The sequence below is a fragment of the Alternaria arbusti genome (assembly GCF_024043155.1).
Source record: "Alternaria arbusti strain BMP 1465 chromosome Unknown scaffold_1, whole genome shotgun sequence".
In the NCBI taxonomy this organism is placed as follows: domain Eukaryota; kingdom Fungi; phylum Ascomycota; class Dothideomycetes; order Pleosporales; family Pleosporaceae; genus Alternaria; species Alternaria arbusti.
Genome location: NW_026249941.1, coordinates 1,386,481 through 1,413,588, shown reverse-complemented (window position 1 = coordinate 1,413,588; position 27,108 = coordinate 1,386,481). Strand labels below are relative to the sequence as shown.

Genomic DNA, 27,108 nt, shown 5'->3' with positions numbered 1-27,108 from the left:
TCGTCGTGGAGACGGATCGCTGTCAGAATCCCCACTACTCAAGGCGACGCCTATCGTCATGCGGCCCCACAAAAACGCGCTTCTCAAGCGCAGCGCGCGTCTGGATACTAGTGCAGACCATTATCAACCACTTTCACATGCACCAGGAAGCATCGTAACGGCTATTCGGATGCTGCGCCAAACCCCGAAGGGCTCTGACAGGAGGTGCCTCGGCAGTCAGCCTCGGCATGAAGCTAACCACCAGCCAATGCACCCCAGCGCAGCTATCACGGCGGCCGCCTCGAGGGTGGGCTGACCATCAGCAACCCCATAGCTCCAGGAACCCGACGATCCCGGGGCACATCCTCTTCCTTTCCTGTCTTCCGACTTAAAGTTGACTTACCCCCATACGTTGCTCCCCTGACTTGACCGTCGGATCCGCTTCTCGAAGCCATTTCCCCGCATCTCCCGCCGTTTCCGCACGCTCTTATACAACGCCTGCGCCGCCGCCTCGCGGGTACCTCACCAGCGTTGTCGCAAAGCATCACGTCTGCTTGACGAATACCCAAGATGCCAGTCTTTGACCTGAAGAAGAACCTCGTCTTCGTAATGGCGCCCGTACAGCCCCAGAGCGCGCTCGCTGGCTAATGCGAAGAGCAGTATGGCGCATACCACCGCGATCCAACCAATGTCGCCATCCACATAGCATGCGTGCCCGTCCTTCTCGCAACAGGAATCTTGTTTGTGCGTCGCCATCCTATCCTTCCGTCCTCTCAGTATAGATCGCTGACTGACCCGACCATCTAGGGCACCAACACACCCACCCTCCCCATCCGCCAGCACCCGCTCCTGACACGTCTCAACCTACCGTTAAACCTAGGCACAATTGCCGCAGCCACCTATTCGACCTTATACCTCATGCTCTCCCCCAACCTCGCCGGCATCACCGTCACCCCCATCATCCTCGCCTTCGCATCCCTCTCCAACCGCCTCACGCAGCGCTACAACAAGACCAAAGTCAACAGCATTGCCGGCGCCATCCATGTCGTGAGCTGGATACTACAATTCGTAGGACACGGAAAATTCGAGGGACGGAAGCCGGCTTTGCTAGACAATCTGGTCCAAGCCCTGTTTCTGGCACCGCTGTTCGTGTGGTATGAGATTCTGTTCAAGATGGGCTTCTACAAGAACCTGAGAAGGGAGGTCGACATGGGTATTGAGGTGGAGATTGCCAAGTTGAAGGCGAAGAAGGCTGGTAAGGGTAAGGGTAAGGAGACTGTGATGGATGATGTGATTGATATTGTGGATAACGAGAAGGAGAGCGGTGATGAGGTTTGAACATGGAGTGAAATTGATTCCCGAGATATCTGAGTAACAGTATGGCAGCCCGAATATGACATTATGCACCAATGGTCGCCATCGCTACCAGCATTGACCAGTTACAGATAGAGTACTGTACAAACGTATGACACAACTTTTTTATCCACATATCCACAGCACTCAGCACAATTCAGTATCCTGAACTTCCAGTTTGCATCACTCGAAAGCCGCTTTGAGAATGCTCTCACGCTTCAAGACAGCGATAAGGTCCTTTAGTAAAAATGATTAGCAGTTGTCCAGAATGATACCAAGAAACACTTACTTTAAACGGATCCTCATCAAGCTCAACCGAAACAGGCATGATAGCCACCTGGGATGGCATGGCGGGCTCCTGGCTTTCGTCTTGTACAATGCTAACGCACTCAGGAATCTCCTCTAGCAGCAAGTCTGGCACATCGCCAGCAGGAGTATCCGCAATCGCCGTGTTGATGGAGTCGATAGCGTCTCCGAAGGCGGTGGCAGTAGAAAAGACGGGTGTCTCGACAGGCGGGGCCACAGTAGACCCGGTGGAACGGATCCGATACGCCAGTGTAGAGACCTCACTCTCCGTCTTCTTGACCTGAGTGCTGTCAACGGCAGTCTCATCCGTATCATCAGACTCCTCTTCTTCCTCATATCCTTCCCAGATCTTAAACTTTCCCCGCTTAAACGCCAGCTTTGCCGTGCTGAAGTTGACGATCTTCCGGAAGCGAAATGGTTCGATCTCAGGCCAGTATGTGTATGAGAAATGGATGCAGCGCGAGTAACCGGCAACGTAGTCTCGGGCCGCGTTGAGGGAAGGGAACGCTGGTAGCCATGTGGGGATGCGGGTGAAGAGCTCTTTAATGTCGCTCTCGATAGCTCCTATTTAATGAGTTAGTGTAGCATAAAGCGTCCAAAAGTGAGATGGCATACCGTTCATCGTAGTCAACTTCATCCCAGGCGCTTTTGACCCCTTGGGCTTTCGGCATCGCCAATCCTCACCGGGGACATCCATCTCAAAGCGACCATCTTCAAAAGTATGCCTCACAGTATTGAAGTTTACGTAACGCCGAAACTTGTCCTTCTCAACCCCTTTGAACTCTGTGTATGCGAAGCCTTTCCAACGTGCAACACTGTCGACGTGTACGAGAGCATCGTCCACACCGGAGAAGTGGGGCCAATAAGGTACCAGGGGGAGTAGCCGTCGAATGTCTGCTTCAATGGCAGCTGAGTCGTGTTATATGTCGGCTTGGAATAACCAAAAAAGACGGGGCAAACATACCTCTCAAAGCCGGCCGATCTACCAATCCGACCTCCAAGTAGAACTCTCCCTGCTTGAAAGCGTTGCAGGCTACTACGAAGCATACCTTGTCCTTGATGTATGCCAGCTCCTGCTTCGTCAAGAACTGCTTGGTGGTGATGTACTGGTTCCCAGACTGCTTGCAGGTAGTGTTGATGTACTCTTTGACTTCTTCGATGTCGTGGAAGCGTGTGGGGTAGGTGTGTATGTCTGCTTCTACTTTCGCTGCGGCGCAGAAGACAATGCCTGTAAGTGTTAGTGGAGAACTCTGTTGTACACGAGGAAAGAGCTCGACGAACTCTTTAGGTGCTTGTTATAGGGCATGATGATCGTGTCGGCAAGATCGGGTGGGTGCCTGTCAGGTTGTGGATAGAGAGAAAGATAATGTATGTTGTATCGAGATACTGATGAAGAGGAGTGGAAGACGATGAGATGTTCAAACTCTGTTGCATTCTGGTTTGAAATGACTGCGTTCTAACAAACGCACATGTTCCAGCCCAAGGCATCGGATGGACGTGACACGTAGCCAGTCGCCTGCAAACGAACGCGAGCGAATCTAGTCTCTTGATGGCGGAAGTCAAGACCACTAAGCATTCGGCAACGCCAGACACCGATCAGAATCCGAAGATAGTAATCAGCTGTCCTGACAGACGCCGCTATGTATAATATACAATCTCGTGGCTGCGCACGTACTGCCCGCATGATCAATCGTCATGCCTGTACCAAAACGCTCATTTTAATACACTTTTGACACCTGACATACAACTTGTCTACTCTTCCTCGTCGCTCTCATCATCGTCCACCCTATACAAGAAGTACTGCACAAACACTCCGGCATCCAACAACAATGTGCCAAAGCTGCCCAACAGCCAGCTCATATTGACCGCAATGTATTTGCCGTACTCGGCACGCCCCTCCCCATCCTGACAAACGTGGCCCCCACACTTGGGCTTGTATACCAGGATACTCAGAACATACGTCAGGTTACCCAGGCAAGCAAACAGAAAGAACAACATGCTGATGCCCTCGGTCGACTTGCGGCGGTAGTTGAGCAGGAGCTGTGGGACGCGGGACCCAAGATAAAGCGCGGCACAAACGTAACCTGAGACCTGGCCCCAAAGGTTGAAGTGCAGGGTCGATTCGGGTGATGAGTCCTCGCCGTCGGGCTGGCTGGGAGCGGTGGAGTTTCGTGCGCTAAGATACCAACCGAAAACACCGGCCGCGCATACAAGAACTATGGTTCCAAGATTGAAGAGGATCGTTTGCAGACTGGACTGGGTCGGCTGAGACCTGGCTGTAACTGTGCCATTTTGATGTGCAGCAGTCGAGTCATCGTGGAGCGGTGTGACAGGCGAGAGATGCGTACCGTCGATGGAGAGGTAGCGCTCACGGAATGAGCCTTGAGAATGACCTGAGCCACGGCGATCGATGTCCGAAATGCGCGGTCTCTGGACTTCGATTCCATGGCCGTTGCCGTTTGTGTATGGTGAGCCGCTCGATTGGGGTCTGCGATGAGGCAGAAGTGGTGACTGCTCGCTAACTTCGCTATCCGTGTCGGATTCATCGGCGGGTTTCTTATACTCATCGCGCAACGTAAAGCCCTTGTAGTAGAAGCACTGTAGCAGCAGCACGATGTCGGCTAGAGTGTAATACACCGCCAATATGGTCATCGTTGGCAGGACACCTTGCAGCACCGCGCCTATGATATTGAAGAAGTCGCCGAGTAGCCATACTACGATGAAGACCACTGAAAGGCCCTCCGCTGAGCCTCTCTTCCAATTCTCGATGATCTGAGGTGAGAAAACAACTGTCGCACAGGTTAGCTCCGGCGTGCCGAGGTAACAGCCATGCAAAAGCAACGCGAGGCAAGCGCGTTGCACAGCAGGTAGCAGTGCAAAAGTTGCATCTCACGTACCTATCCAACATGCGATGCTTATGGAACCGAATATCTGGCTGATGGCATCAATGTCCAATCGCAACCCTTGCGATGGAGGAAACATCTTCGCTATGACGTAACCACCGGTTTCCTAGCTCTTTCTCAGTCGCACAATTCTGGAGCAGCTCTCAAAACTCGGAGGAGCTGGTCTAAAGTCCTTGCGACTGCACTATTAATGACAGATGTTCGCAAGCTTGCAGCTCCCTTCCCTGGCGATGAAATGCGACGTGAACGTTTCTCTTAACAAAGAGCGGCCGGCTATAGCTATGCAAGCGAGTCCCGGATCAGCCGCGTACGTGGGTGACGGATGTATGTTGAAAGACGGTGGTGAAGATGTTGATTGGGTAGTCTCTGATGAGGGCAAAGAATATGAGATGGAATCTAGAACGCAATTGCTGCGATGACTGACATGTGGAAAATCTCGGGCGAGTACGTAATCCGGGGTTACAGGGATGAGCTTCTGCAGGAACCAGAAAGAGCCGCACTAAGCGAGCTGCGAACGTGTGCCTCACGCGACGAACCAATTTGACCAATTGCTTATTTCCATGAATTCGTCATTGGATGGCCTTGATCATTATTTATATACCTATGTACTTTGATGTACAGGTAGCTCTGCGTAGCTCATATACGTCTCGTTCACTAACCAGTACCCTCCCAGAAGGCAGCCGCCGCCGCAAGATCATCAACGTTGAGCAGATCGACGCCCTCGTCCCAGAGAATACGCCAAACCGCGTTTCTCGTACCGATCGGGTACGCCGGCTGGTTCCAATACCTGGCCATGATGCCCTTCTCATGTGCCATGTCAAGCTGGCTCCTTAGCGTCTCCAGCTGCGTATCGTTGAACTCCCGCTTGCGCACCTCGCCAAAGGACGACGCAAAGTTTGTGGACGCGATTGGTGACTCGTTTGCTGTGAGGTCTGCATATTTGGAGCCGTTGAGATCAGCAAGTGGCGCGTCAAAGAAGACGTCACGTGGAGACGACGCAAGAACGTCCGAAAGCTGGGTGTTTCCAGTTCCAATGACGGTAACGGGGTTCTTGCGCAGGTTGGTTCCGTCGTAAGTTGTCAGCCAGTCGCCGCTTCGCAGAGGCTCTAGGGCTTCAAGAACAGCGGGCCAGGTCTCGTCGGCGGCAGTCTTCAAGTCAATGAAGAAGTAGAGAGTCTGTCCGCTAGAGGTGTCGAACACACCATTCTGCTCGCCAGGCTGCACGAATCGTGTCTTCGGGTTCAGGCGATGCAGAGTGTCGAGGATTGGCTCCAGATAGAGAGACTGGAGAGTGCGCTTGTCGGTTAGGGCAGCAGGCTCATGACCAACCTATCGTTCATTAGCGGAATTAGATGTATTCGCGACGCGGAACTTACGTAGAGCGTGCCATTCAGAAGCCACACGTCAGCTTCAGTCGATATGGCACCCTGGCTCAACCCCGAGTAGAACGGCACATCGCGCCAGTAGTCATTATGGCTATGGAACGGCTTTGGGATAATCTCCCTCGTAAAGTCCGTTGGGTACGTGTATTTATCGCTCTTGTCTGTGTTCTCGAGTATGTTCTTGAGTGGCGTCTGCTGCCCATATGGTGCTGCGCTGCAGAGCGCGGCCAGACTGGCGGTAAGAGCGAAGGAGCGCATGACGAAGGCGACGCGACACGAATGATGCAGAGCGAACAGGGATTTAAAGTAAGCAATGCGGAAGCTTTATAGACGAAGCGCAACTTCAACGAAGCGATTGAAGGGTGACAATTGACGGTTGATGAGAGATCGCATTGAAGCTTGTCAACGATGTCACTGGTGGGGACAGCCGTGGACATCCGGCCAATCCGGGCAAGCTGCTCGGCCCGTGGCAGTATGGCTTGCTTCTGGAGGCCTCGTTGCATGACAACACGTGCGTGAAGAACAACATTTACTCGCCATTCTTCTTCTCGCGAGCTTTCGTCGGCAGAAGAATTTCAGAGTGTTGCGATATCGGCTCGGTGGCTGTATGACCGAAGCTTTTGTTGGGCTATGGCATTGGCCTATCGGTCGCTGCGTGGAATACTAGGTACCGCAGTATCTTCTGCTGATATCTCGTAAATGAGCATTGTAGTTGTTCTTCGTATGTCTGCAGATTATTTGGTAGTCCGAGACACGTCAGCATCAAAGCAGCGTGGTCACCCATGAGTGCAGAGCTCAACCTTGGAAGGGCCGCGCTGGAAGCACAAACACGTGTGCAAACCATTGCAGGGAAGAAACCTGAAAACAGCTTGCAACCGTCTTCTCTTGCAGCTTTGTCTAGAGCTTGAGCATGCTGTGAGGCCTGGTCAACGGCGCCTCTGGTGGTGTCTCCGAAATTGATCGCAAGGAAGTTGGACGTGAGAATCCTGGTTGCACGACGAGTCGCGGATCAAAAGGCCTTGTTATTCCTCTACTCACACTGCGCCTCTGTAAACAAGACATGTAGTACGGTGATGCTTACATCAGATGGTCGTGATGTACATCTTACTCGCATTCCCCTGAAACCACACCCCATTACCGCAGTCTTGGTGTCTTTTCGGTCCTTCAGCCCCACCTGCATCTTCCTTCCAAGATTCAAGCTTCGCACCATGCATTTCCCTGGCCCTCAACGGGACTACATCGGCTTTTCTTTCCGGATCACGGGATTCTGGACGAGATCCTGCAAGATACTAGTGCATTTTGTAAAATCAGGGTCTTGGGCGGGGCTAGTGAAAATAATTGGTGGTCGCACGAGCCGTTTCGACATGCAGTAGCCGCTGCAACCACGGTGAACTGTGACCAAGCGAGACGACAAGACCCTGTAGTCGTCTGCATGTACGAAGGTGCATGCTGCAGAAGTAGGGAGTACCGTGGCTTAATGGCTAGCACGAGAAAGTTGGTGGCCGGTGGAATTGCGTGATGAGGGGGGTTGAGGTCAATGCGTCGCACCGAGGACGTTCAGGGCCAAAGTCCACGCGTCAACGTTGCCACGGGTACAGCATGAAAGGAGGTTGAATAACCTCCAATGGTAATGGGAGGCATGAATATTGCGAAGGTAGCACATGTCACACAAATAGGTAGTTGTACATAATGATTTAAGTCTCCTGATGAGACAGTGAATTGATAGATAAATAGGATATCGTTGAATCGATCCAACACCGTGCCGTGCATGCCATTGGCGAAAGCCATATGTAGACTCCCAAACGCCAGGCTCTCTCGTAAATAAAGTCAGATCAAAGCGTGATCTTTAACCATGCATCGCTAATACAAATAGCGTCTCAGACGCTTGAAATGAAGATGGTTGTGCAGTGTACAATCAAGGTGATTGTTATGAGCTGGTGGAGCTGACAGAGTCGGAAGACGATGCGCCGCTTCGTCGACGAGCAGAGTCGGTGGCAGTGGTGAGCTGGCGCTTAGTGTGCTCGTGCATGATCCTGGTATTGTTAGTGACTGATACGAGTCATGTACAAGAGTAACAACATACCTCTGGTAGTCGGTCATGGCCCGGTCGGGGTCGTTGAGGTCAAAGTTGTTGGCAAAGTTGTGCTGAGCGCTCATGGGCTCCGAGAAGCCGTCGGAGACGTAGACTTGTTGGCGGTTCTCAGTCATGGCAGACATTGTTGTAGATGTGTAGTTGAAGTTGTGATAGAGGTAAGATAGTAGAGGCTTAAGTAAGATAGGATGTGTGCGGAGGGTGTGCTGGAGATCGAGGATTTGTATGTGAATCGATGAACTGGGTGCTGTTGATGGGATCTAGAGAATCAGCAAGCGGGGTGCGAACTATATACCCTCCTGCGTCTCACAACGCACGCACAACAGAGGCGGACGGAACGACTTGGCCCATCATGACTGCGCAAGGCAAGAGATCGGCCCATGACTGTCGGCTCAAAGAAGTGATCCACCATGACCAGCGCGCTAGTGGGCCGCCAGCTTCGAGGCTTGCAATCAGAGATCTACAGGGTCCTTCTATGTTGGGCTGTAGTGGCCTCGTCCACCAATCACCGGCTTCCGATACTCACATCCCCGTTTGCGGTGGGTCTGGTACCTGGGCATCACGACTTCCGGGCTTGCTGATGATGTCGGCAATGACGGGGGTGCTGGGACAACTGTTTAGGGGACTTTCTAGCAGCAGGGCTGGCTGGCCATTGACAGCGGAGGATAGGCGTACCGCGTCTGTTGACTGGTGTCGCGACTTGAGGGTCAGGCGGTACATGGCAGCACATGCCCAGCGTCCTGTCTGAGAGCCGCCGAGCGGCAACTGTTGATTTCGCATGTTGCTTGCTATTTTCCCCATAGTAGGCTATCGACTTCGGACTCACCGTGAGGCTCACCCAGCTGCCATGACGCAGAAGCTATGTCAACATTCCAGCGGCACGGCTGTCTGCACGCTTCGTGGAGCAGCGAGTCCGCCCAGCGACGTCACACCTCCTCCTTCGCTCAACTTCGAAACTCGCATTCCACAAGGGCTGCGGCCCAGCAAAGTGGAAGATCCCTCCAAGCTCCAGCGCCCCAAAGTTTCCGTGCACCAGAGAACGTCATCTTATCCTAGTACGGCAGAGATCGGCCCGACGCTCCTGCATGGCTATGTATAAGCGGGTCTAGCGGAGGGCTCGCAAAAGCAGGGTCTCGCGCTACCGCATACCCGTTGCGTTCATAGCCCCCACCCAACTGCTCAGCGCAATATGTTCTGGCGCAACATCGTCACTTCTGACGTTTGTCCGTGTGACGGCTTCATCTCAGCCACTGCCATCGTAATGCAGGGTCTTCACCAACCGCCCCAGCCACCAACGACGCAGGTACCGCTCGGTCACGATGTCTTTATTACGCTGCCGCCTTGGGCATCTTGGAGCGCGCCACACTACTAGGATACCGAGGCTGCGAGTCTCTGGGTATGGTTGTGTATTCTGGGCTTCGTACGCCCAAGGCTGGAACGCCCATGAGGGGAGATCCACGCAGAATCTCCAGAGGCCAGATGTCCAGGCTTGTGATCATCACCCTGCCCTCCAATCGAAAATGTGCAATTAATCTAAGCAAATGACAGAGGTTGCGACCCACGAAAGATGATCTTCACGCTGCGTTATCTACCTGTCAAATTAGAAGCGGCTGCCTATTTGACATATTCGAATCGGATATGTGGTTCTTTATTTTCGAGTATATTCGATCCCCTGGCCGAATTCCCGATGCCGCTACCCTGCGTCTAGACCCTTCCTGCCAAATTCGCATCTCAATTTTCCCATTCGCATCATCGCTGAGACCGAGCGCGCACAACACATCGCAACTCCGTATGAGGATCGAAACCACGTCCCTTTGACGGCTCTAGTCCTCTTACAACCGCGCCTAATGGACGTCATGTCAACCCGCAGATCTGCATCCACGTTGACGGGGTTGACAACCCCACAACGCTTCCTTCCTAGAGCCCCATGATGCTGCTCGCTACGTCTTCACGACAAGCAGGGAGGTGCGGCTGTTTGCGCGTTTTGTGGGCTATGATGCCGCTCGTGGGGTTGCGGCTTGCATCACCATGGATGCCAAACCTCCTGTGGAACTGTCCCGGGAAGTAACGTCAATCCGGAACATGTGCCGAGTTCATCGTCATCGGCACTGACTGACGTTTCGCGTCGAGCTTAGCTCTGAACGAGTCAAGGGCATGCGAGTGACGCAAGAAATCATCCCTCCAGCTCGCTGCTACAGCAACTGTCACGTCGGGAAGTCAGCTCGAGCCTATCCAATATTGCCAAAGGATTGTTCGAGACTCTTACCCGTCAATACAGCGCTGACCACCCCCCATTGTTCAGATGTGATGTCATGTCGCTTATTTGTTAAAACGGTGGCAGGACAGTCGTTCTCGAAATAGATCGGCATCGAAAACGATCGACAAACACACCACCACATCTGATGCCCTTGACAGACCTCGTCATCAGGCGAGGTTCCCGCTTCGCCAGAGCAGCTGCAGCGCCGTACCCACTTACGGCATGACATAGCCGCTGGGTCTTGAGGACAGAAAGCCACTCAGACATGACATAACCGCACATTTACTGGGATTAGGGACATGAGCAAGGTGCATGACGCTGCTGCATCGAGATCCCTCTGCCAGGGATAATGCAAGCCACCAAATTGTTTTGCGCAACGCAAAGGTGGGTTTGCGTAAGTGTACAGGACCGCGAATGACGCACCACGAGCAAGTCCGATGAACGGTGTGCAACAGGGAGCGGTCGAGCCTCTGTTGCTGCTTCCACAGTGTTGTTGGAAGGAACTCTTCGGTTTTTGGCCGTTGCAACCGGTCATGTTCCAATTCCCCTTGGGCAGAAAAGATGTACCGACCCGGTGTCATGGCCATAGTCATTGTGGGAACGTCACATACACGTGTCCAGCTAAAGCAGGATCACACTGAGCACTCTGTCAAGCCGCTGGAACTACACGCCTACGCTAAAGTCCGCAACGACACCCGCAAACGTACCTTTAGGACACGATGTCCGCGTCCCAACGATCCTTCCTCTCGATACATCGCAGCGTTGCTCAGCAACACGTCGACCGAATCTCACGATCGCACTACGGCCTATCTCATCGGATCATAACACATAGCCACGTTCAGGTGCTGCTTACATGCAGCTACCCGTTCTGTGGAGGGTAGAAGACTGTATTGCAGATATCGCCATGTACAAGCTATAACACAGTACACATGAAACTGTTGGCAGGTTTGCTGAAGACATTCATGACTGGTTTACATGTACCACATATGGGCGTTGCTACTGGGAATAACCTTGGTCGTTCGTGAACGATACCAGGAAGTCGTTTGTAGTTATATCCTCGGTTTCAACCTCGCATCAAGCAGGAACAACATTGCTCGCCTTCTTCTTCGCTTCAAGCGTCTCATCTCTCCACTTACCCACTTCTTCTATCGCCTTGCCCGGATCCATTTTGTGCATCAACAGATAGCCCTGGACCTCCGCCGGCGAGAAGACCTTCTCCGGCAATGCATCAGCAAACTGCTGTGCCATCTCCGCTAGCTTGTCCGGCTCCACGACGGCCGCAATAGACTTCTTAGGAAGGACAATATCGCCGAGCTTGTCTTTCTTCGCTTCCCGTGTAGGTATATGGCTTTTCGTTGTGACTTTGGATGCCTGAGTAGCGTCGGGTGTGGGGTTATCGTTGCTGAACATGCGCATGTACGTGTCGCGCATCTGGTCGCGTGTGGCGAGCGTGAAACCGATCTGCATGTCGACGCGACCTGGTCGGGTCAAGGCGTCGTCCAGCTTCTCTGGGGTGTTGGTAGTCATGATGAGCACGTGGCCCTCGTGAGAAGCGGCACCATCGATGACGTTGAGGAGTCCGCTCAAACTGATCGCTCCTTGGGCTCCTCCCGAGGCTTCTTTTGAGGCCGCCTTCGATTTGGATGGTTGTTCTTTGCCTTCCTCCTGCGCAGGCTCTTCAAGAGACTCTGGAGCAGGAGCCTTCGATATGAGACTCTGTGGGGCATTTTGTATTCCAACTTTGGGTCCCTCAGTGATGGATTTAGTATCCTCCTTGTCCACAACCGGAGGCGGAAGACCTTCACGCCTAATACCCGCAGCGTCAATATCTTCAAGGAGAAGAACGCATCGGCTAGGTAGGCCATTGAATAGAGAGCTTAGCGCAGACTCGGAGATTCCGTCGTTGAGCGAAAGACAGTATATGTTTAACCCGAAGATGCCCGCCAAAGCGAATGACAGTGAGGTCTTACCCGTTCCCGGAGGTCCATGGAAGAGATAGCCACGGCGATGGGGGATTCCACGCGCCGCATACCAACGCGCTGTGGCAGGATTGAGATATTCATTGATATCTCCAAGAACTGTGGCTTTCTGCTGTAGGTCCAAGGACACAGTACTCAGTGGTCGCGATGGACGTCTGGACTGGCGTTTCCAGTACCGCTCGCCGCCACCTTCCTTCTGCGCAGGCGCCTGATAGATTGTCGTAGTCGTACTAGCTTTGTTAAGACTCCACCTCTTGACAAACACGAGGAGCTCCTTGATTGGCACCGCGTTCCTACCCACACATGTGATTATAATCTCCTCGTCGTAATCCCTGACCTTTCCATTGTCCTTCTTCTTTACCCGCGCGAAACTGAACCATCTCCCTTCGTGTTGAAAATCGTAATCACCGTAATTAGGTTGGTACACTGGCGGTATATTACCCGACCACTTCTCGTAATTGAAGATCCCGTGTTCATCCAACACGTTGTCGTCACCGTCTACGTTTTCGACTTCACCGATCCGGCGCGTAGCTGCAGTCAGATGTCTGCTAGACGTCGTCATGCGCTGCACTGCTATCCAGCTCATGACATGGTCGAACAAGATGTCGGCTTCATCGATGGCGATGGATGATGAGTAATATGTGTAGAACCATTCGCGTATCTTGCTACAGGTAAAGACGCCTCCATAGTACACGCCGAAGATGCCTAGCCAGATTGTCACAAAGATTCCGATATCGAATCCAAGGTAGCGGGATGTTAGATGCGCGATAGTGCTGTAGCCTGGAATAAACAGCTCTAAAACGGTCGATGGGATGCTGCCGCTGGTAATGTTGCTGCCAGTAGAGTTAAACTCTGACACAATGGCCTGGAAGCGCGAGAAGTCCATCGCACAATCAGTGTATGGGTGTTTTTGTCCTGGTTTGTTGAACTTCGTGGAAAGACAATAAAGCTGTAGGTCGCTCGTACTTTTATAGTAAGGGGGGTTTTAGGTGCGTGGAAAGAAGCCTAGAAGGCAGTAGTCATGGCTAGCCAGTGCGCTCTGTGCAACGTAGATAGTGAATACAACGAAAGAAGAAGAAGAGCTTCTCTCCGTGGAAACAAGTTTCAGTCAAGCCCACAAAGCCGTGTTAGTTTGCTATGATAGGAGCAAATGCTTGTTACGTATAAGAAGATTTGTTCACTCGATAGCGATACTGCAGCGGATACGTGTACAGAAGTCAGCTCCCCGCGGTTCATTTCAATATCTCGTACCGGACAACGCATCGTGTTTCAAGATTTCTCGGTGACCGAAAAGGTGATGCTGGACATGTTGCTTATACAACACTACGTAAATGACCATTACCAGAAGCTGGTTATGTCGATTTACATGTGTAGATGATAATTGCGAAGCTGTCGACGCAGTCGCAAGTCGGGGGATGCAAACGATGTTCTGTTGTACATTAGTGCCAATCTTTTCGTATGCAATGCATCGTGTGTCGCGAAAACTATATGTATGTAGTCAAGTACTGCCATTTGTAACTAGTGACGAGGTAGTCGAGCAAGTGAGGCCGACGTTGATACATAAGGACATTCGAATGAATGATCAAGTCGCGTTGGCCTTGGGCAATAATAGGATACGTAGATGCATGGCAGACATGTACGTACCTTCGCGCATTGAATACGCAAGCAATGGTCATAAAAAAGTATCAAGTCAAGAGAGCACCACAAACCCTACAGGCAGAAGTCAATCGACTCACCAACGCACACACTACAAGCCATGGATCAGACACACGTCGTCATAACAAAGCAAAAAACAGATTCAATGGTATCGTGCGCAAATCTACATCTCTCCTTTGTTTCTAAGATCCACTTTCTTTCTTGTCCCTACAAGGGGGCACAAGCGGTGATCTGGCTCAGCCTTCCTACAGCCTTCCCCAAACACACACCAACCCAACAGTTCAAAAACAGAATGGTACAGAAAGGTAAAGGGAATCAGACAAAGAAAAAGGTATTTTACCCTCGCCATAGCTACGAGTCTTGTCAAGTGATGTCAATCCGCGCGAACCCCGGCCGCCCCAATGGAGGGCCGAGAGGAAGGGATGCTAGAAGCTAGGCAGGAGGGACCAAGTGTCTCCTCTATTGTCGTCGTGTGCTGTCGTAGAAGAACGCCGATGTGCATGCAAGAACCGTTTATGCTTTGGGTGCCTTATCGTCAAAGTCTTTTTTGTTTCATTGAAAAGTCAAGACTTAGTTGCGGCCCATGTGACCGTGGTCGCGGCGGTGCTTGTGTGCGTGTCGGCGGCGGTCAGCACCAACAGTGGTGGTGACGACAACCTCAACAATGGCAACCTCGTACACGACACCGTCTTTGGTGTAGGTAGAGGTGGACACAATCTCGTCGTCCTTCAGAGCGTTGGCGATGTCGGCAATGGGGGTGACGACAGGCGCAGCGTAATCGGCCATGGAGGAGGAAGAGGAGGACTTGGTAACCATGGTAGCAGGGCTCTCGACGTTGTAGACAGAGATACCGCCGCCACCGAGGGAGTGGGCAGGAGCGTAGGACTGAGTAGGGACAGGGGCAGAGGCAGAGGAGGAGATGGGCTTGACGGGCTCCTCGTCGTCCTTGTCGCCTCCCTCGAGGGGAGAGGCGTACTCGGGTCCGTATTGAACCTTGACGTTACCGCAGAGGCCGTTGGAAGGACCAGCGCAGTCGTCGATGTCGAGAATCTTGGGCATGTCCTGGATCTTGCACATGGCTTGCTCGGCCTGGGTCTGGAGGCTTCCGGCGAAGACAGGGCAGTCCTCAACGCGACCAGAGAGGTTGGTGCAGGTATCGACAGCTTGTTGGAGGGTATCGATGTTCCAGCCGTTGATGAAATCAGCGTGGTATCCGTAGGCTGATTCTAGTTAGTATTTGGCTCGCAAGAAAGCTAGCATGTGAACGTACCAGTGGGGTCACCGTTGGAGAATGTGAATTGACCAGGCATGCCCTTGAACTTGTTGGTGTTCCAGATGGTCTCGTAGAAGAGCGTAGGGTAGCGCTTGTTGTAACCTTCAGGGCACTCGCCACCGTCGACCATGTTGGGGTAGGCCATGTGGCTCTTGTGGTCAGGAGCGGTCGCATCGCCGTTGCCGCACGAGGGGAACATGATCTCAGCACGGATACCGTCAGCGCAGTTCTCGTCCATGTACTCCTTGTCAGGGAGGAAGTGACGGTAGCGCGAGCCCTCAGGGGCCCTGCCGTAGTTCATGCAGTTCATGCCAATGGCCTTCTGGCCAAGAGACAGCTGGGTCATGTCGTCCGCAGTCCAGGAAGAGGTTGGCGGGTCAGGAACGGGACCGGTGAAGTTGCGGAGGCGCGTGTCACCAGCGAGCATCTGAAAGCCCTCAGGGAAAGCCTCCAGGTTGTCGCCGATGAGAAGGTAGTATGCGAGCATACCACCGATCTGGGGAACGATCTCGGTCTTGCCATTCTCGTGGACGAAGTGGAGGGAAGGGGTCCAGTAGGCGGACTTGTCGTCGTCGAACTGGCACGAGGTGCACTCCGACTTACGGAGCATGTCATAGGTGGTCGTCTCGGCGAAGTCTGTCGGCTGTTAGCAAACTGTATTATCTGCGAAACAGCCCCTGCCTCAGGCGCCCATATGGAGAGTCGTTGCATGAATGATTCGCGTGGACCTTGTCATCTTGGGGTCCCCTTGTTTGGACGTTCCCTGACAGATCCAGAACACATGCTCACTCATCATACGCCTTGCCAAGAGGGCCGAAGCAGGAGGGGGCGGTCTTCACTTACTGCTTCCACCGTGGATGGTGTGGCTGTGAGAGGAAGCAGTTCCCTCGTCGACGATGGGGTCGAGACGCGCAAGCGCAGTGCGGTCGGTACAGGGCATGCGCCAGAAGGCGCTGGCAGTGCCGGAGAGGACGGCCGCCGCGTAGAAGGGTGCGAAAGACTTCATGGTTGAATGGTCGGTCGACTTGAATTGGGAGGGGAGTCGGTGGTTGAGTAGTCTTGCGAGAAGGTCGGTTGTTGAGACAAGGTGAGTGCTTTTTTCACTGTGCTGGTCGGAGGGGATTCGAAGTCGCTTCCGGGTAGGTTGACGAAGTGAATAACTCAGGCGCCAGGACTCTCCTGCGCTTCAAGAAGATAGACCTAGAAAGGAGTGTAGCGTTGTCACGAAGACAACTAGTTGGATGGGTAGCGAATGTTGCTGGCGGTGCCAAAGGAGTGACAGGGCGAAGGAAAGGACGCAGTAAAAGAAGGACGGGAGAGATGGGGAAACGGGCGGTTATCACGCTGGAACGGTGCTAGAGGCTTCTTTTAGGGGAGATGAAGGCATACTTTGGTTTAGCGAGGTGAAACCCTAGATTAGTACGTGGAGCATGGGACGTCCTGGGAGCGTGCTGCCATGCTCTCGTTGGACCGTGAGGCGCTGCGCACCGGCCGCTAGTCCAGGAACAGTAAGCTGAAACATGTCAGTTAGGGGATCCTTCACATGGATAAGCTGAGTACCGGCCGGCAGCCTTGCTGGGCCAAATGAATCGGGCACGCTGAGGAGCCGCATTGTGTGGAGGCGGCGCTGGTGATGGTGGTGATGGTGAAGCATCCGCGCCGCTCCCGTCGACGCTGCTGCTCCAACGTCTCATGTCCAAGGCGATCTACTCCACCCTCGCGCACCTGGCTCATCTGCGTATTCGGTAGGTAGTCGCACGTAACACCGGCCGGCGTGCCACAATGAGGCCGGATCATCGCTTTCTGTCGTCTTTGTTTGGTATAGGTAGTCTGGGTACCTGAATTGGCGGCAAGCCGTGGCCCGTTGCAGCATCGCAATCTCACAGGCCGCCGCTCCCACTGGCAGACGGTCCCGAAGTGCTGCACCGGCGGCGGCGACATCATGGCGACCCACTGAAATGGCACATCGCAATTGCAATGCGGGTGTCGGCAGTGGCGTCTATGTCATCGCGATAAACCTCCTTTTCTTTTACGATAGGGGCGGCTGATCTCTGGCCACCTGCTGTTCTGCGGCTGTTTGCACCACGCCAAAACAACGCTGCCACTGCTGGCCCCCTCTCTGTAGTAGTCGGTGAGCGGCTGTCTGCCTCCATTTGCGCGGGACCCCGGGACAGCGAGATTGCGCCAACTGGCTCCAACCGGCGCGGCAATAACGCGGCGAAGCGTAACTCTCGTTCGCCATTTCGCTACTCTGCTTGGTTGCTTGGTGGTGACTTGTCACGACACGGCGTCCTGCTTGTGGTCCGAAAGCAGCCTCCTCGTGCGGCACAGCAGTCGCACAACCTTCTTCACGACCTCGCTGCTCACGAGCGCACGCCGTGGTTGGACGCGAGGCATAAGCGCCACGCCCCTCGCCTCGTGTGCTGTAATTCCCGCCCCGGCTCCATACAGCCTATCGATAGTGAATTTTCGTTCCTGCAGTAGCGCTCACCACGGCGTCATGTGCTGCGCCTGGCTAAACTATCTCCTGTTCTGTGATTTGCCGGTGCTATTCTCGCGCGCTCATGCGAAGCTGATCCTCTTCTCAGCCTCCTTGAGCTAGGACATGAGACGAAAACACACCAACTACTCGGTGGGACTGTGGGACAAGAATAGTGCAGGAACCATATTCGTGCTCGTATAGTTGAGCACTATGCCAGCAGGAGCAAGCACTACACCGGCAGGAGCAGGCACTATACCGGCAGGAGCAAGGCACTACACCTGCAAGAGCTGAGCGCAGCGCCCCTTCCTCACTCAGGGACATCGCAGCAGCACGAGCGAGGCTGCTCCAAGATTAACCTGTCACTCGTCTCACACCTCCCCTCCTGTCCTCGCCTACAAATACAACACTGCCCTCAAACCCAGATCCTTGATGACATTCTCAGGCAGATATGTAAAACACGCCTTCGCTCAGGTACCCCGCCTCTCCTATTGGCCAAACCCCCATAGCATGTCCGAAAACGTTTCAAGGCATGAATTTCTGGAACAAAGTCAAACTCATGCTACCCTCGACTTGCGTTGGGGGTTGTGCGAGGCAAGGATCAGCATGTGTAACTCCACCGTCATGTCTGCCGGATGTGCTAAGATTTGTCACCCAAGGCACGCAGATCAAGCAAGGAAAGCTGTGTATCGATAGGGCACCCCTCGATGATGATCCACGAGTCCTGCGCCCGATTGTTCCACAGATAGTGTGACTAACTACGTTGCTCCTTGCTGCTACCTGCGCCGCCGCCACATGCCTTGCCCGAGCCGCGGATCTGCGACACCTGGGGAAGACTATCTGGTATACACCAAGGGGAGAAGGGATGTGTGCATGGGCGGCCCGCACAGCACATCACTCACTGTACTCCTACAATCGCATGTCGCCCTTCTCCCACGTCCACGCTGGTTTGCATTGACCGTGGATCCCCAGGCAGGAAGCGGTCTTTTAATATTATTTTGGTTCGATCGATCGATCCGGCGTAGCGTATACTGCCCTGTGAGATGAGCTTGGGCTGGCCTAGGAGAACGTTGCATCCGAAGACGTGCTTCCCTTCCGTTGACGGTTGCACTGACAATGCGCTTCATATGTCATTCAAATATATGCTTCATGTAGGGCTGCTGTGATGAAAGGAGGAGAAGACGTCATCCTCAAAGCAAATCGCTAGGGCCGTGCCGTGAGGGGCAGACATGGCATCCATTCTACTCTGTGCAGTGTCGCGATGCACATCTCTATCTTCCTGCAAGTGATCATCCACCCTCCCACCCCATCACAATTTAGCCCCATCTCTCAACGGAATCTTCTCCCAAGCTTCCGCAAATCCACAACTCCTCACCCAATGCGGCTCACCCGCCTCCACACTATCCACAGCCATATGCCCCAACTTCCTCCACATATCCCCTTGAACCAACATTCCTTCTTTCCCCTCCCACTTCTTGCAGACTGCCTCGGCATTTGCAATCGCCCTTACAAGCTTACACGCATGCCCATCATCCTCCACATTATTCACCCTCTTGATAACTTCGTCCATACCGCCATCCTTCGTGGGCGCGTAGTCGGTAATTTCATCCACGAGGAGAGTTGGACAGCCGCGCGAAACGTACATTGTGATATCCATCCAGATCTTCCATTCTAGAAGTCGGCGTTGGATCGCTGGAGACAGGGAGGAAGAGGGAGACAGGAAGGCGGAGAAGAAGATACTCGAATTTAGGCAGTGGATAAAGTAGAAGTCGAATTTGACTTGATGAGGTGGGCGTTGCGCAGCGGCGGTGTAGTAAACTGTTGTTGAGTCGTGTTAGTGTGATGTTGATGGAACAGTATGGAACCGAATGGGGAAGGAGAAGGACTGCTAACGTACCCACAGCGTTGATCATCTCAGCTGTCTTTTCTTCCAATTCCCCCTCTTTAACAGTATACTGCGTCGCATACTTGATCATCTCCTCAGGCGCTCTTTTGATGATTCCATCTCGAACCTTGTTTCCATCGTCCCAGTGCGCGGCCTTGCTCAACTTGTCGTCTTTCCTGCATTCCTCCAGTATCTGCAAAATTGTCTTCCTCGGTCCATCTTTGCTTCTGCTTTCTTGAGCAGCCTTTTCGCACCCAAAGAATAGCGGTGCTATCCAGTTATCGTGTACGGCGGCCTGCGCTAGCGCCTCCGCAATAATGGCGGGCTGCTGGAACTCGATGCCAAATCCAAGATGTATGATGGGATGCAGAAACCCAGCAAACATGCGCGCCAGCATATCATCTGCAAGTTCGGTTTCAGCAAATAGGTGCTCCTGCAGTACGCTTTGCCACCCGCTCTTGTCTATCTCTTGTTGGAAGTAGACCAGGAAGTCGTAGTAGTATTTTTCTTGCCCGAGATAGGATTTGAAGCGCTTGGGCTTGTGCATATCATTGACGATGGCCTTTTCGAGCGGTTCTGATGGGCGTTGATAGGATACATTTGCGTCGTATGCTTTTTGGAGTTCTTCTGGCGAAGCGTTGAGCGCGAATAGAGTGAGGAGATGATGGGCGATGTGGTTCTAGATGGACTGGTAAGCCTTGACATATGTTGATGTCACTGACATGTCTTACATGGAACCCGCTCTGGTTGAAGAAGATGTGATGCTTCTCGTGGTTGACTTGCAGAAGCTGGCTCGCCTTTTCTGCGCTCTCAGCCTTTAGTCCTTTGACGTAGAACTGGGGCTTCTGCGAAGCCTCGAGATGAACCTTTGAACCGGTAGCCATGGCTCTCAGTGAACGCGCAAGGCCGCGTTCTTGTAAGCGTGGAATATGATTGTATGCTGACGATGAATAGAAGTTCAGTTTGTGGAGGGTCGACAATGTGCGTGCAGTTTGGGCAAACATCCACAAGAGAGCTGTTCAACCTGCCTCAAGGTCCACGTGTGTAGTAGGGCGATTTACGAGTCTTGGATGTTGCATCCTTATATGTTTAGATGTCGTAAATATGGGAAGCGCAAAGTCGGAGTTGCGATGCGATGGCTATGACGTCTGTGGGGAACCCTGTCTCGCCTCGGGGACCAACCCTCTCCGTTGCGGACCTCCGCTCAACGTATAAATGTCAGCTCGGATCTTTCGGTGCTTACGCAACGCGAGGTTACGAAAACAGTTCAATTTCCCCGCAATTGTTCCTAATGCTTTAGTTGCCAAGATCTTTACGATGTACGACGAAGATCGTAACAGTATAGGTGCTTGGATGAGTCAGATTGGACGCATCAAATATCCTCTTATCGTTGGTAAATGTTCACAGATGGCTGCATTGTCAAAGGAATATGTTTTCATTCCAGTACAAAATCCACGTATTCGGCTTCTTACGTGCGCTCAGTCTTGTGGGTATAACTCCTAATGCCTACTCAAACACCCTGCTATGCATCATATCATGAAACGTTATCTTCTACTTATAAGGCAAACACTCGTGCTCTCGCTGCGAGGCAACAATCATCCCGAGTATTTCTTGGCCTCCATACCCTCGGGTGGTTCGGGGGTTATGGTCTTGTTGCCAACGTTACTCCAGTCGGTACTAAGGACTGTGCCGCCGCTTTCCGAGTAGCTCTTCATCATAGCTCGTTGCTGCTCGGGGGTGGCGCCGCTGTACAGCTGCTTAAAGAAGTGTGATGTCTCGTCGCCCTCAATCTCGTCTTTGTCGTCGAGATCGTTCACCACGACCTTATCCCAATTCTTCGCACCTGACTTGGAGGACGTTGGGTATGCAGGGGCGGTGTCTTTGGTTGGGCGGACGGGCAGAGAAATAGTGGATGCTTCAGCAGAGCCAACGTCGCCGTCGGGGTGCTCAAGATCATGCCATTTCAGCCCCGTGGTTGCCTTGCGCATTGTTATCTCCAACTTGGTGGGTGTGACTCGATATTTCGATTGTGAAGGGTCGATCTTTTCGTATAGAGGGTCGGCGCTGTAGCTGTAATCCGACGAGTCGGCAGTAGGGAATGCGACGGACACGGATCTCTCCTCGAATTCTACGCTGACTTTGTCTTTAGCCACACCCTTGGCCATGATTGTGAGGGTAACAGTTTCAGGCGACTGGTACCAATCGGTCTTGATTTTGTCTTTCGGGGTTGGGGCGACAGGCTTCGGGGCCTGAGACGGGGCGGGCTGCTCGGCCTTCGCTGGGGCGGCAGAGACTGGTGCGCTGGGCACATCGACCTCCGGAGTCTCCTTGACGGTGACCTTCCTCATCTCGTCGTCTTCTGGTACATCCTTCAATTTTGTTGCGACCTTGGACTCCCAAATGGGCAGCATCTTGTCCTTCTCGTCAAGGCCCTTTACGGTTTTCAGCAGATGGTCGGCGTCTGCATATCTTCCGAGGTGGAACAGAGCGACGGCGCGTCGGAACTGGGCGTCCTTGATGAGCTCGCGCGAGCCGCGTTTCTTTGCAAGGACGACGGCGAGTTCGGCATCGCGGAGGGATTCGGCGTATTTGGCAGTGCGCTGGTAGGCTGTGGCGCGGCCGATGTAGTACTTGACGGCCGTGGTGTTGACTGCGAGAGCCTTGGTGTAGTGTTCAATCGCTTCGTCGGGTTTGCTTGCGCTGAGAGCAGCGTCGCCTTTGCGGGCGTCGTCCATGGCGGGGTAAGGTATAGTTGAACAGAAGAATAGGCGGCGATGTAAAGCGGGGTAGGAGGTGCGACGGCTTTTATAGAGGCTTGCTCTCGAATGCTGGTGAAAGAAGTTGGTCTTGGTACAATCACAACCATGGAAGCTTCCATTGCTGCCTTCGAAAACCAGGGTCCACGCCGCTAGCCTCACTGCATCGCATCCGCATTGGCGGGGTCGTGTTTGTCAGGCACACTTCGCCAACGCTAGCACATTATCTAGTCGACATTCACTTTCCGAAGTCAGACGAATCGTTCGAAATACGAGGAGCATGTTCATGTATGTATGTATTACTACACAAAAGACCCCGCATCTGTGACGACCGAGGTATATACAATGCCGACTATGGCAGTCAAAAACTCCACAAACAAATAAAACGATTCTTCTACATCTATCCCGTATGCTTGCTCACAGAAAGACACAAGCTTTGCACACCTCAGCAACGATCCATCTAGAATACAATGGCGGCACCGAAGAGAGCGCTGGCAGCGATCATAGCGACGAAACGGAGGGGTACGTCGAGACCAGCAGCAGCACCCTCGGGGTTGCCAGCACCGCCGCTGGAGCCGGGAGTGGGCGAGCGAGTGGGGCTTCCAGATCCGGGGGTAGCAGTGGACTCGCTGGGTTCGCCAGCGAAGTGCGAGCCATCACCCTCAAGACCAGGACCCTCTCCGGCACCTTCATCCATGAACGCCATAGCCTTGCTGGGAATAGCAGGGAGGGTGGTGCCCTCGACTTGCCACTCGTCAGACTCAGAAGGGCACTCGGAAGCCTCGCCGTTCTCCTTGAAGCCACCAGCACCGGAGGGGTTAGCAGTCTTCTTGTAAGCCTCAGCGAGACGCTCGAAGTCCTCGTTGGGCGAGATTTTGCCATCGTCGCCGACCTCGACAAGACCGTAACCGTTGGGCTCAACAGTGTATTCGTAAGCGAGACCACCAGAGTAGACGCCGGTCATGTTGGTAGAGTAGAGAGCCTCGATCTCGCCCCACTGGCGGGTGTTGGTGATGCAGCCAAACTCAGACAGGAAGATGGGCTTGCTGTAGTCCTCGTAGGTCTTGACCTTCTGGTCCCATCCAGACTGGGTGAAAGACGAGGGGTCGCACCAGGAGTAGTCGTTGAAGGCAAAGAAGTCGGAGCGCTCATCGTCAGTACCGCAGTTGAAGTAGAGAGCCTGGAACTCAATGTTCTCCGAAACATCAGCGGCAGAGTATCCAACGGGAATGACACGGTTGTGCCTGTTGGAGATGTACTGCTTCATGTCACGAGTGACAGCCTTGATGTAAGGAGCAGCGTTGGTGTTGTTCTTCGCGTTGATGACCTCGTTTCCGGAAAAGAAGAGGAGCAGGTTGTTGTAGTCGGCGAATGCGTCGATGGTGGCAAACACGGACTGCAGGTACACATCGTTGTACGAGCGGTGGAGGGTGTCCTCGTTCTCACGGTTGAGAGAATAGTCGGGCGTGTTGGCATCGAGCGCCAGGTAGATACCAGCGTCGTCGAGCATCTTCATACCCTCATCGTGGTTCTTTGAGTTGTCGATGGTGTAGATACGGACAGTGTTGATGCCGAGCGACTTGAAGTTCTCGACATCGCGTGCGAGACCCTCGAGGTCGAGCAGAGGGTCTTGTGCGTCGGCGGCACCACCTAAACACTGTTAGTACCGTGGTTGTTTATTCCTTGTGACACAAAGACGGACCTGGCTGGTAGGCAACGCCACGGACGTAGAAACGCTCATCGCCGGCGAAGAAGGCATTGCCCTTGACGGTGACCGGTGGCAGCTTTCCCTTTGACTGGCGGGCGACGACGCTGGCAAAGGCGGGAGCAATAGCGGCTCCCAAGATGGAGAAGACGACAGAGGTCTTCATGACGGGCGCAGGAGAAGAAGTAGAATTAAAAGGCAAATAGAAAAGCGATTGGAAGTCTAACGAGTGACTGGTAAAGTAGGAAAGGTAATTCTCACACAGAGGGCATGCAATCGTCGAGGCGGAAGCCGGGCTAGCGACAGTATTTGAAGCGGCAACAGAGCAATTTCTTGGTTACCCCCGAGTGCTACATGTGGAACTTGCCAACCCTCATGGGTTGTCTGGCGCTGCTGCGCGCCAAGTCGATGGGTGTTGGCGGGCGCGCAGGAATCGCGGAGACCAAGCAGCCAAGTCCATAGTCATGAATTAGCAGAAGCCCGCCGAGCCTTGGTCAGGGGCAATAAGCCCAATGACTGGCAGGCGCATGCCTGGACGACGTCTTGATCGCGAGCGAATTGCGCGTCCGTCCATTTCCCGCCGCTCTACACAGCCTCGTTGAGAGAATCAAGACTTTGTTCGCTCCAGGACAATCTGCTGGTTCGAGGCGATCGCGATGGCATGAAACGACTGCGCGCTTGGTCCTCACCAAGGAAATGACGGCCATCGCATTCCGAAAGCGCTTGGTGGAGGACGCGGTACCGTGGAAGGCCCTTTGCTGACGGCATCATTGCAGCTATGCACAGACTTCAGCTTCATTGCGATGCCACTGTTAGTTCACCATCGTCGCGCGACGGCACTGTTTGCCGGGTCGCAGTCACGCTTCATCGCGGCCCGTGGAGATCCGAACTCGGGGAGTGTAGCTGCAGGTGGCAAAAAGCAGCTCGTCCATCTACCCGCGCAGTGCGGGCATACGAATTGTTGAGGTCGGTAGGCGAAGTATGGTTCTGTGGTGTTTGTGAGTCGCTGGTTGCAGCGTGACAGCTGCCGCATCCGGGGCCCCAGCCCCGATAAGATGATCCGCCCGGTCGCATGGTTCCGACACGCGTTCGCTCTTGTCTACCACCGCTCACCAATAACTACATATCACAATCATCTCACGGACGAGCAGATTCTCACATTGAAGACTGAAGCGTCTTCAGTGCCCGGGTCAGGTCACCGACTGTCTGAGACAATCTGCCAAGCTCGGCCACAGCAATCTGCCGCAACAAGCAATGTCACCGAAGATTTCTGCGACGAGAAGTGATGCCTCCGCCAGCCGTCAATGCTCCAGACAGCCGACCTCGATAGCTGTGCTCTTCTTCTCTCGGGCTCTGACTACTGCTTGTGTTTGAATTAGCTCTGCGTGCTGACGAAGTTTCTTTCGATTCCAGACCATGTCTGTTCAGGCCGGTGTCAGCCCTGCAAAGAGACGGACAGGCTTACTTCGAGACAATCAAAGCTACCACTACGACCTTGACACGACAGAAACTCGGTCTATGCAGGACTAATCTAACGGGGTTGTAGGTTGCGCCGTCATGATTAGCTACGATCCCAATTAATACACGCAGACGCAGACGTATATTTCTGGTATTATTTGCCGACCCCATAAGTTCATGCCATGATGATGAACCAAAAATACCGCCGTGTCTGCTGCATCGTCGCGCCAAGTATAGTTTCATGTGCTTGCGCGCCTCCAAAGAGCAGCCGAGCTGCATGCGCACCCTGGTCGCATCGTCGCCGTCAGCGAACCACAACGGAACTGCAGGCGCCACACGAGCTATTATCCAGCGGCGAGGTTTGCGACCCCAATTATATAGCAAAAATGCGCAGTCGGGTTAAGTGAAGGCTAATGGGCGCAATATATTGCGGCGAGGGCAAAGGATCCGCTTGGGCGGGTGCAAGATGATAAAGAACTCCCTTACCCGCGCCTCCCAGGTCACTCACCAACCGCCAAAATGCTTCAAACAATGCTCTTCACGTCGCTGCCGCTTCTGACGGCGGCGGCGTATCTAGACCCCTCGCTGCAACAGCAAAAGCCGTTGCTAGACTCCAAGCCAGCGTCGTCACGTGCACTCACTCTCACAGTATGTCAAGAACAACCGATCTTATCTTGGTATCAAACTGACACCCCAGCAGCTGGACCAAAACCTTCACTACACCTTCGCTGCCTCCGACGATGACTTCACGCGTACCCGTCTCGACCAACTCCAAGGTCCATTGGTTGGGTACGGCATCGAAGAGGTCGCCGACCACGCCATCACCATCAACATTCCCCTCAACTCTTCGCTCAAGGGTACCGCTACATTCTCCAGTACACGTCAAGCAGCACTTTGGCCCCAGTTTACCGATCGGTTCACATGGACCCCACAGCTACCACTGCATACTCTGTTCATGCTAGGCGCACGCATCCCCATACTAGACATTGGCATCAGGAAGGATGGTATGCTTACCACGCCCGCTCAATCCGCGACTCTCGATCTAAGTACACCCTACATATACGTTCCAAAGGGTATCTGGGACGTCTTGCTGCTAGCTACGACTACCGAACAGCAAGCCAGGGACGGCGAGGAAGTGCTGTACGTGGACTGTGGGGCGTTGAGCGTCTTCCCTGATCTGGTATTTGGCATGGCACCAAGTGAGTGTGGGAGTGGTGAGGAGATCGCAGACGACGACGACGATGGTGAAGAGGATTATGACGAGGAAGAAGAAGATTATGGAGAGCTGGTTATCACACCCGAACAGTATGTCTTGCAGACCTCAGAAGGGAAATGCATGCTTCTGGCAAGGAACGCCGACTCTGATCCTACTGTACCGGGAAAAGTCAGTCTTGGTTGGGCCGCGGTGAGGGGTCGCGAAGTCATACTGGATCGGCACGTTGGACGCATTGGCTTCGGAAGGTCAGTATGAGAGTGCATGAAGTGGAGGAAGTACCAGCGTTGGATACCCATATGATGAGATTGATGCCCGCAATGCGTGACAAGCGATGAAGAAAGTGAATGAGCATTACTTTACATACACAACGGCATCTACATTGTTCGTCGGTTGGGTTTGTGACAACATGGACAAGAGAGCAAAAGTCGC

At 53.4% G+C, this 27,108-nt stretch overlaps 11 protein-coding genes across 11 annotated transcripts; 2 read left to right on the top strand and 9 right to left on the bottom strand.

Annotated features, from left to right (window-relative positions):
• Positions 1–549: 549 nt before the first annotated feature.
• Positions 550–1,317, top strand: J4E86_000510 (uncharacterized protein; the record flags this gene model as incomplete). The annotated part of the gene is made up of 2 exons (XM_051441084.1): positions 550–597; positions 787–1,317. 2 exons carry the CDS (start codon positions 550–552, stop codon positions 1,315–1,317), a joined length of 579 nt encoding a protein of 192 aa, XP_051307255.1.
• Positions 1,318–1,515: 198 nt separating this feature from the next.
• Positions 1,516–2,944, bottom strand: J4E86_000509 (uncharacterized protein; the record flags this gene model as incomplete). The annotated part of the gene is made up of 5 exons (XM_051441083.1): positions 1,516–1,569; positions 1,622–2,202; positions 2,254–2,547; positions 2,603–2,866; positions 2,920–2,944. The coding sequence occupies 5 exons, from the start codon at positions 2,942–2,944 to the stop codon at positions 1,516–1,518; spliced, it is 1,218 nt and encodes a 405-aa protein (XP_051307254.1).
• A 446-nt stretch (positions 2,945–3,390) lies between these two features.
• On the bottom strand, positions 3,391–4,620 carry J4E86_000508 (uncharacterized protein; the record flags this gene model as incomplete). Its single annotated transcript, XM_051441082.1, has 2 exons — positions 3,391–4,427; positions 4,536–4,620. 2 exons carry the CDS (start codon positions 4,618–4,620, stop codon positions 3,391–3,393), a joined length of 1,122 nt encoding a protein of 373 aa, XP_051307253.1.
• A 575-nt stretch (positions 4,621–5,195) lies between these two features.
• Positions 5,196–6,181, bottom strand: J4E86_000507 (uncharacterized protein; the record flags this gene model as incomplete). The annotated part of the gene is made up of 2 exons (XM_051441081.1): positions 5,196–5,870; positions 5,918–6,181. The coding sequence occupies 2 exons, from the start codon at positions 6,179–6,181 to the stop codon at positions 5,196–5,198; spliced, it is 939 nt and encodes a 312-aa protein (XP_051307252.1).
• A 1,669-nt stretch (positions 6,182–7,850) lies between these two features.
• On the bottom strand, positions 7,851–8,140 carry J4E86_000506 (uncharacterized protein; the record flags this gene model as incomplete). The annotated part of the gene is made up of 2 exons (XM_051441080.1): positions 7,851–7,956; positions 8,007–8,140. 2 exons carry the CDS (start codon positions 8,138–8,140, stop codon positions 7,851–7,853), a joined length of 240 nt encoding a protein of 79 aa, XP_051307251.1.
• Positions 8,141–11,346: 3,206 nt separating this feature from the next.
• On the bottom strand, positions 11,347–13,137 carry J4E86_000505 (uncharacterized protein; the record flags this gene model as incomplete). Its single annotated transcript, XM_051441079.1, has 1 exon — positions 11,347–13,137. One exon carries the CDS (start codon positions 13,135–13,137, stop codon positions 11,347–11,349), a length of 1,791 nt encoding a protein of 596 aa, XP_051307250.1.
• Positions 13,138–14,477: 1,340 nt separating this feature from the next.
• On the bottom strand, positions 14,478–16,186 carry J4E86_000504 (uncharacterized protein; the record flags this gene model as incomplete). Its single annotated transcript, XM_051441078.1, has 3 exons — positions 14,478–15,127; positions 15,178–15,816; positions 16,024–16,186. The coding sequence occupies 3 exons, from the start codon at positions 16,184–16,186 to the stop codon at positions 14,478–14,480; spliced, it is 1,452 nt and encodes a 483-aa protein (XP_051307249.1).
• A 2,782-nt stretch (positions 16,187–18,968) lies between these two features.
• J4E86_000503 (uncharacterized protein) lies at positions 18,969–20,428 on the bottom strand (the record flags this gene model as incomplete). The annotated part of the gene is made up of 3 exons (XM_051441077.1): positions 18,969–19,477; positions 19,557–20,223; positions 20,276–20,428. The coding sequence occupies 3 exons, from the start codon at positions 20,426–20,428 to the stop codon at positions 18,969–18,971; spliced, it is 1,329 nt and encodes a 442-aa protein (XP_051307248.1).
• Positions 20,429–21,139: 711 nt separating this feature from the next.
• Positions 21,140–22,279, bottom strand: J4E86_000502 (uncharacterized protein; the record flags this gene model as incomplete). Its single annotated transcript, XM_051441076.1, has 1 exon — positions 21,140–22,279. The coding sequence occupies one exon, from the start codon at positions 22,277–22,279 to the stop codon at positions 21,140–21,142; it is 1,140 nt and encodes a 379-aa protein (XP_051307247.1).
• Positions 22,280–22,760: 481 nt separating this feature from the next.
• GEL1_1 (beta-glucanosyltransferase) lies at positions 22,761–24,171 on the bottom strand (the record flags this gene model as incomplete). The annotated part of the gene is made up of 2 exons (XM_051441075.1): positions 22,761–23,950; positions 24,003–24,171. 2 exons carry the CDS (start codon positions 24,169–24,171, stop codon positions 22,761–22,763), a joined length of 1,359 nt encoding a protein of 452 aa, XP_051307246.1.
• Positions 24,172–25,982: 1,811 nt separating this feature from the next.
• On the top strand, positions 25,983–26,934 carry J4E86_000500 (uncharacterized protein; the record flags this gene model as incomplete). The annotated part of the gene is made up of 2 exons (XM_051441074.1): positions 25,983–26,111; positions 26,164–26,934. The coding sequence occupies 2 exons, from the start codon at positions 25,983–25,985 to the stop codon at positions 26,932–26,934; spliced, it is 900 nt and encodes a 299-aa protein (XP_051307245.1).
• Between the last annotated feature and the right edge of the window lie 174 nt (positions 26,935–27,108).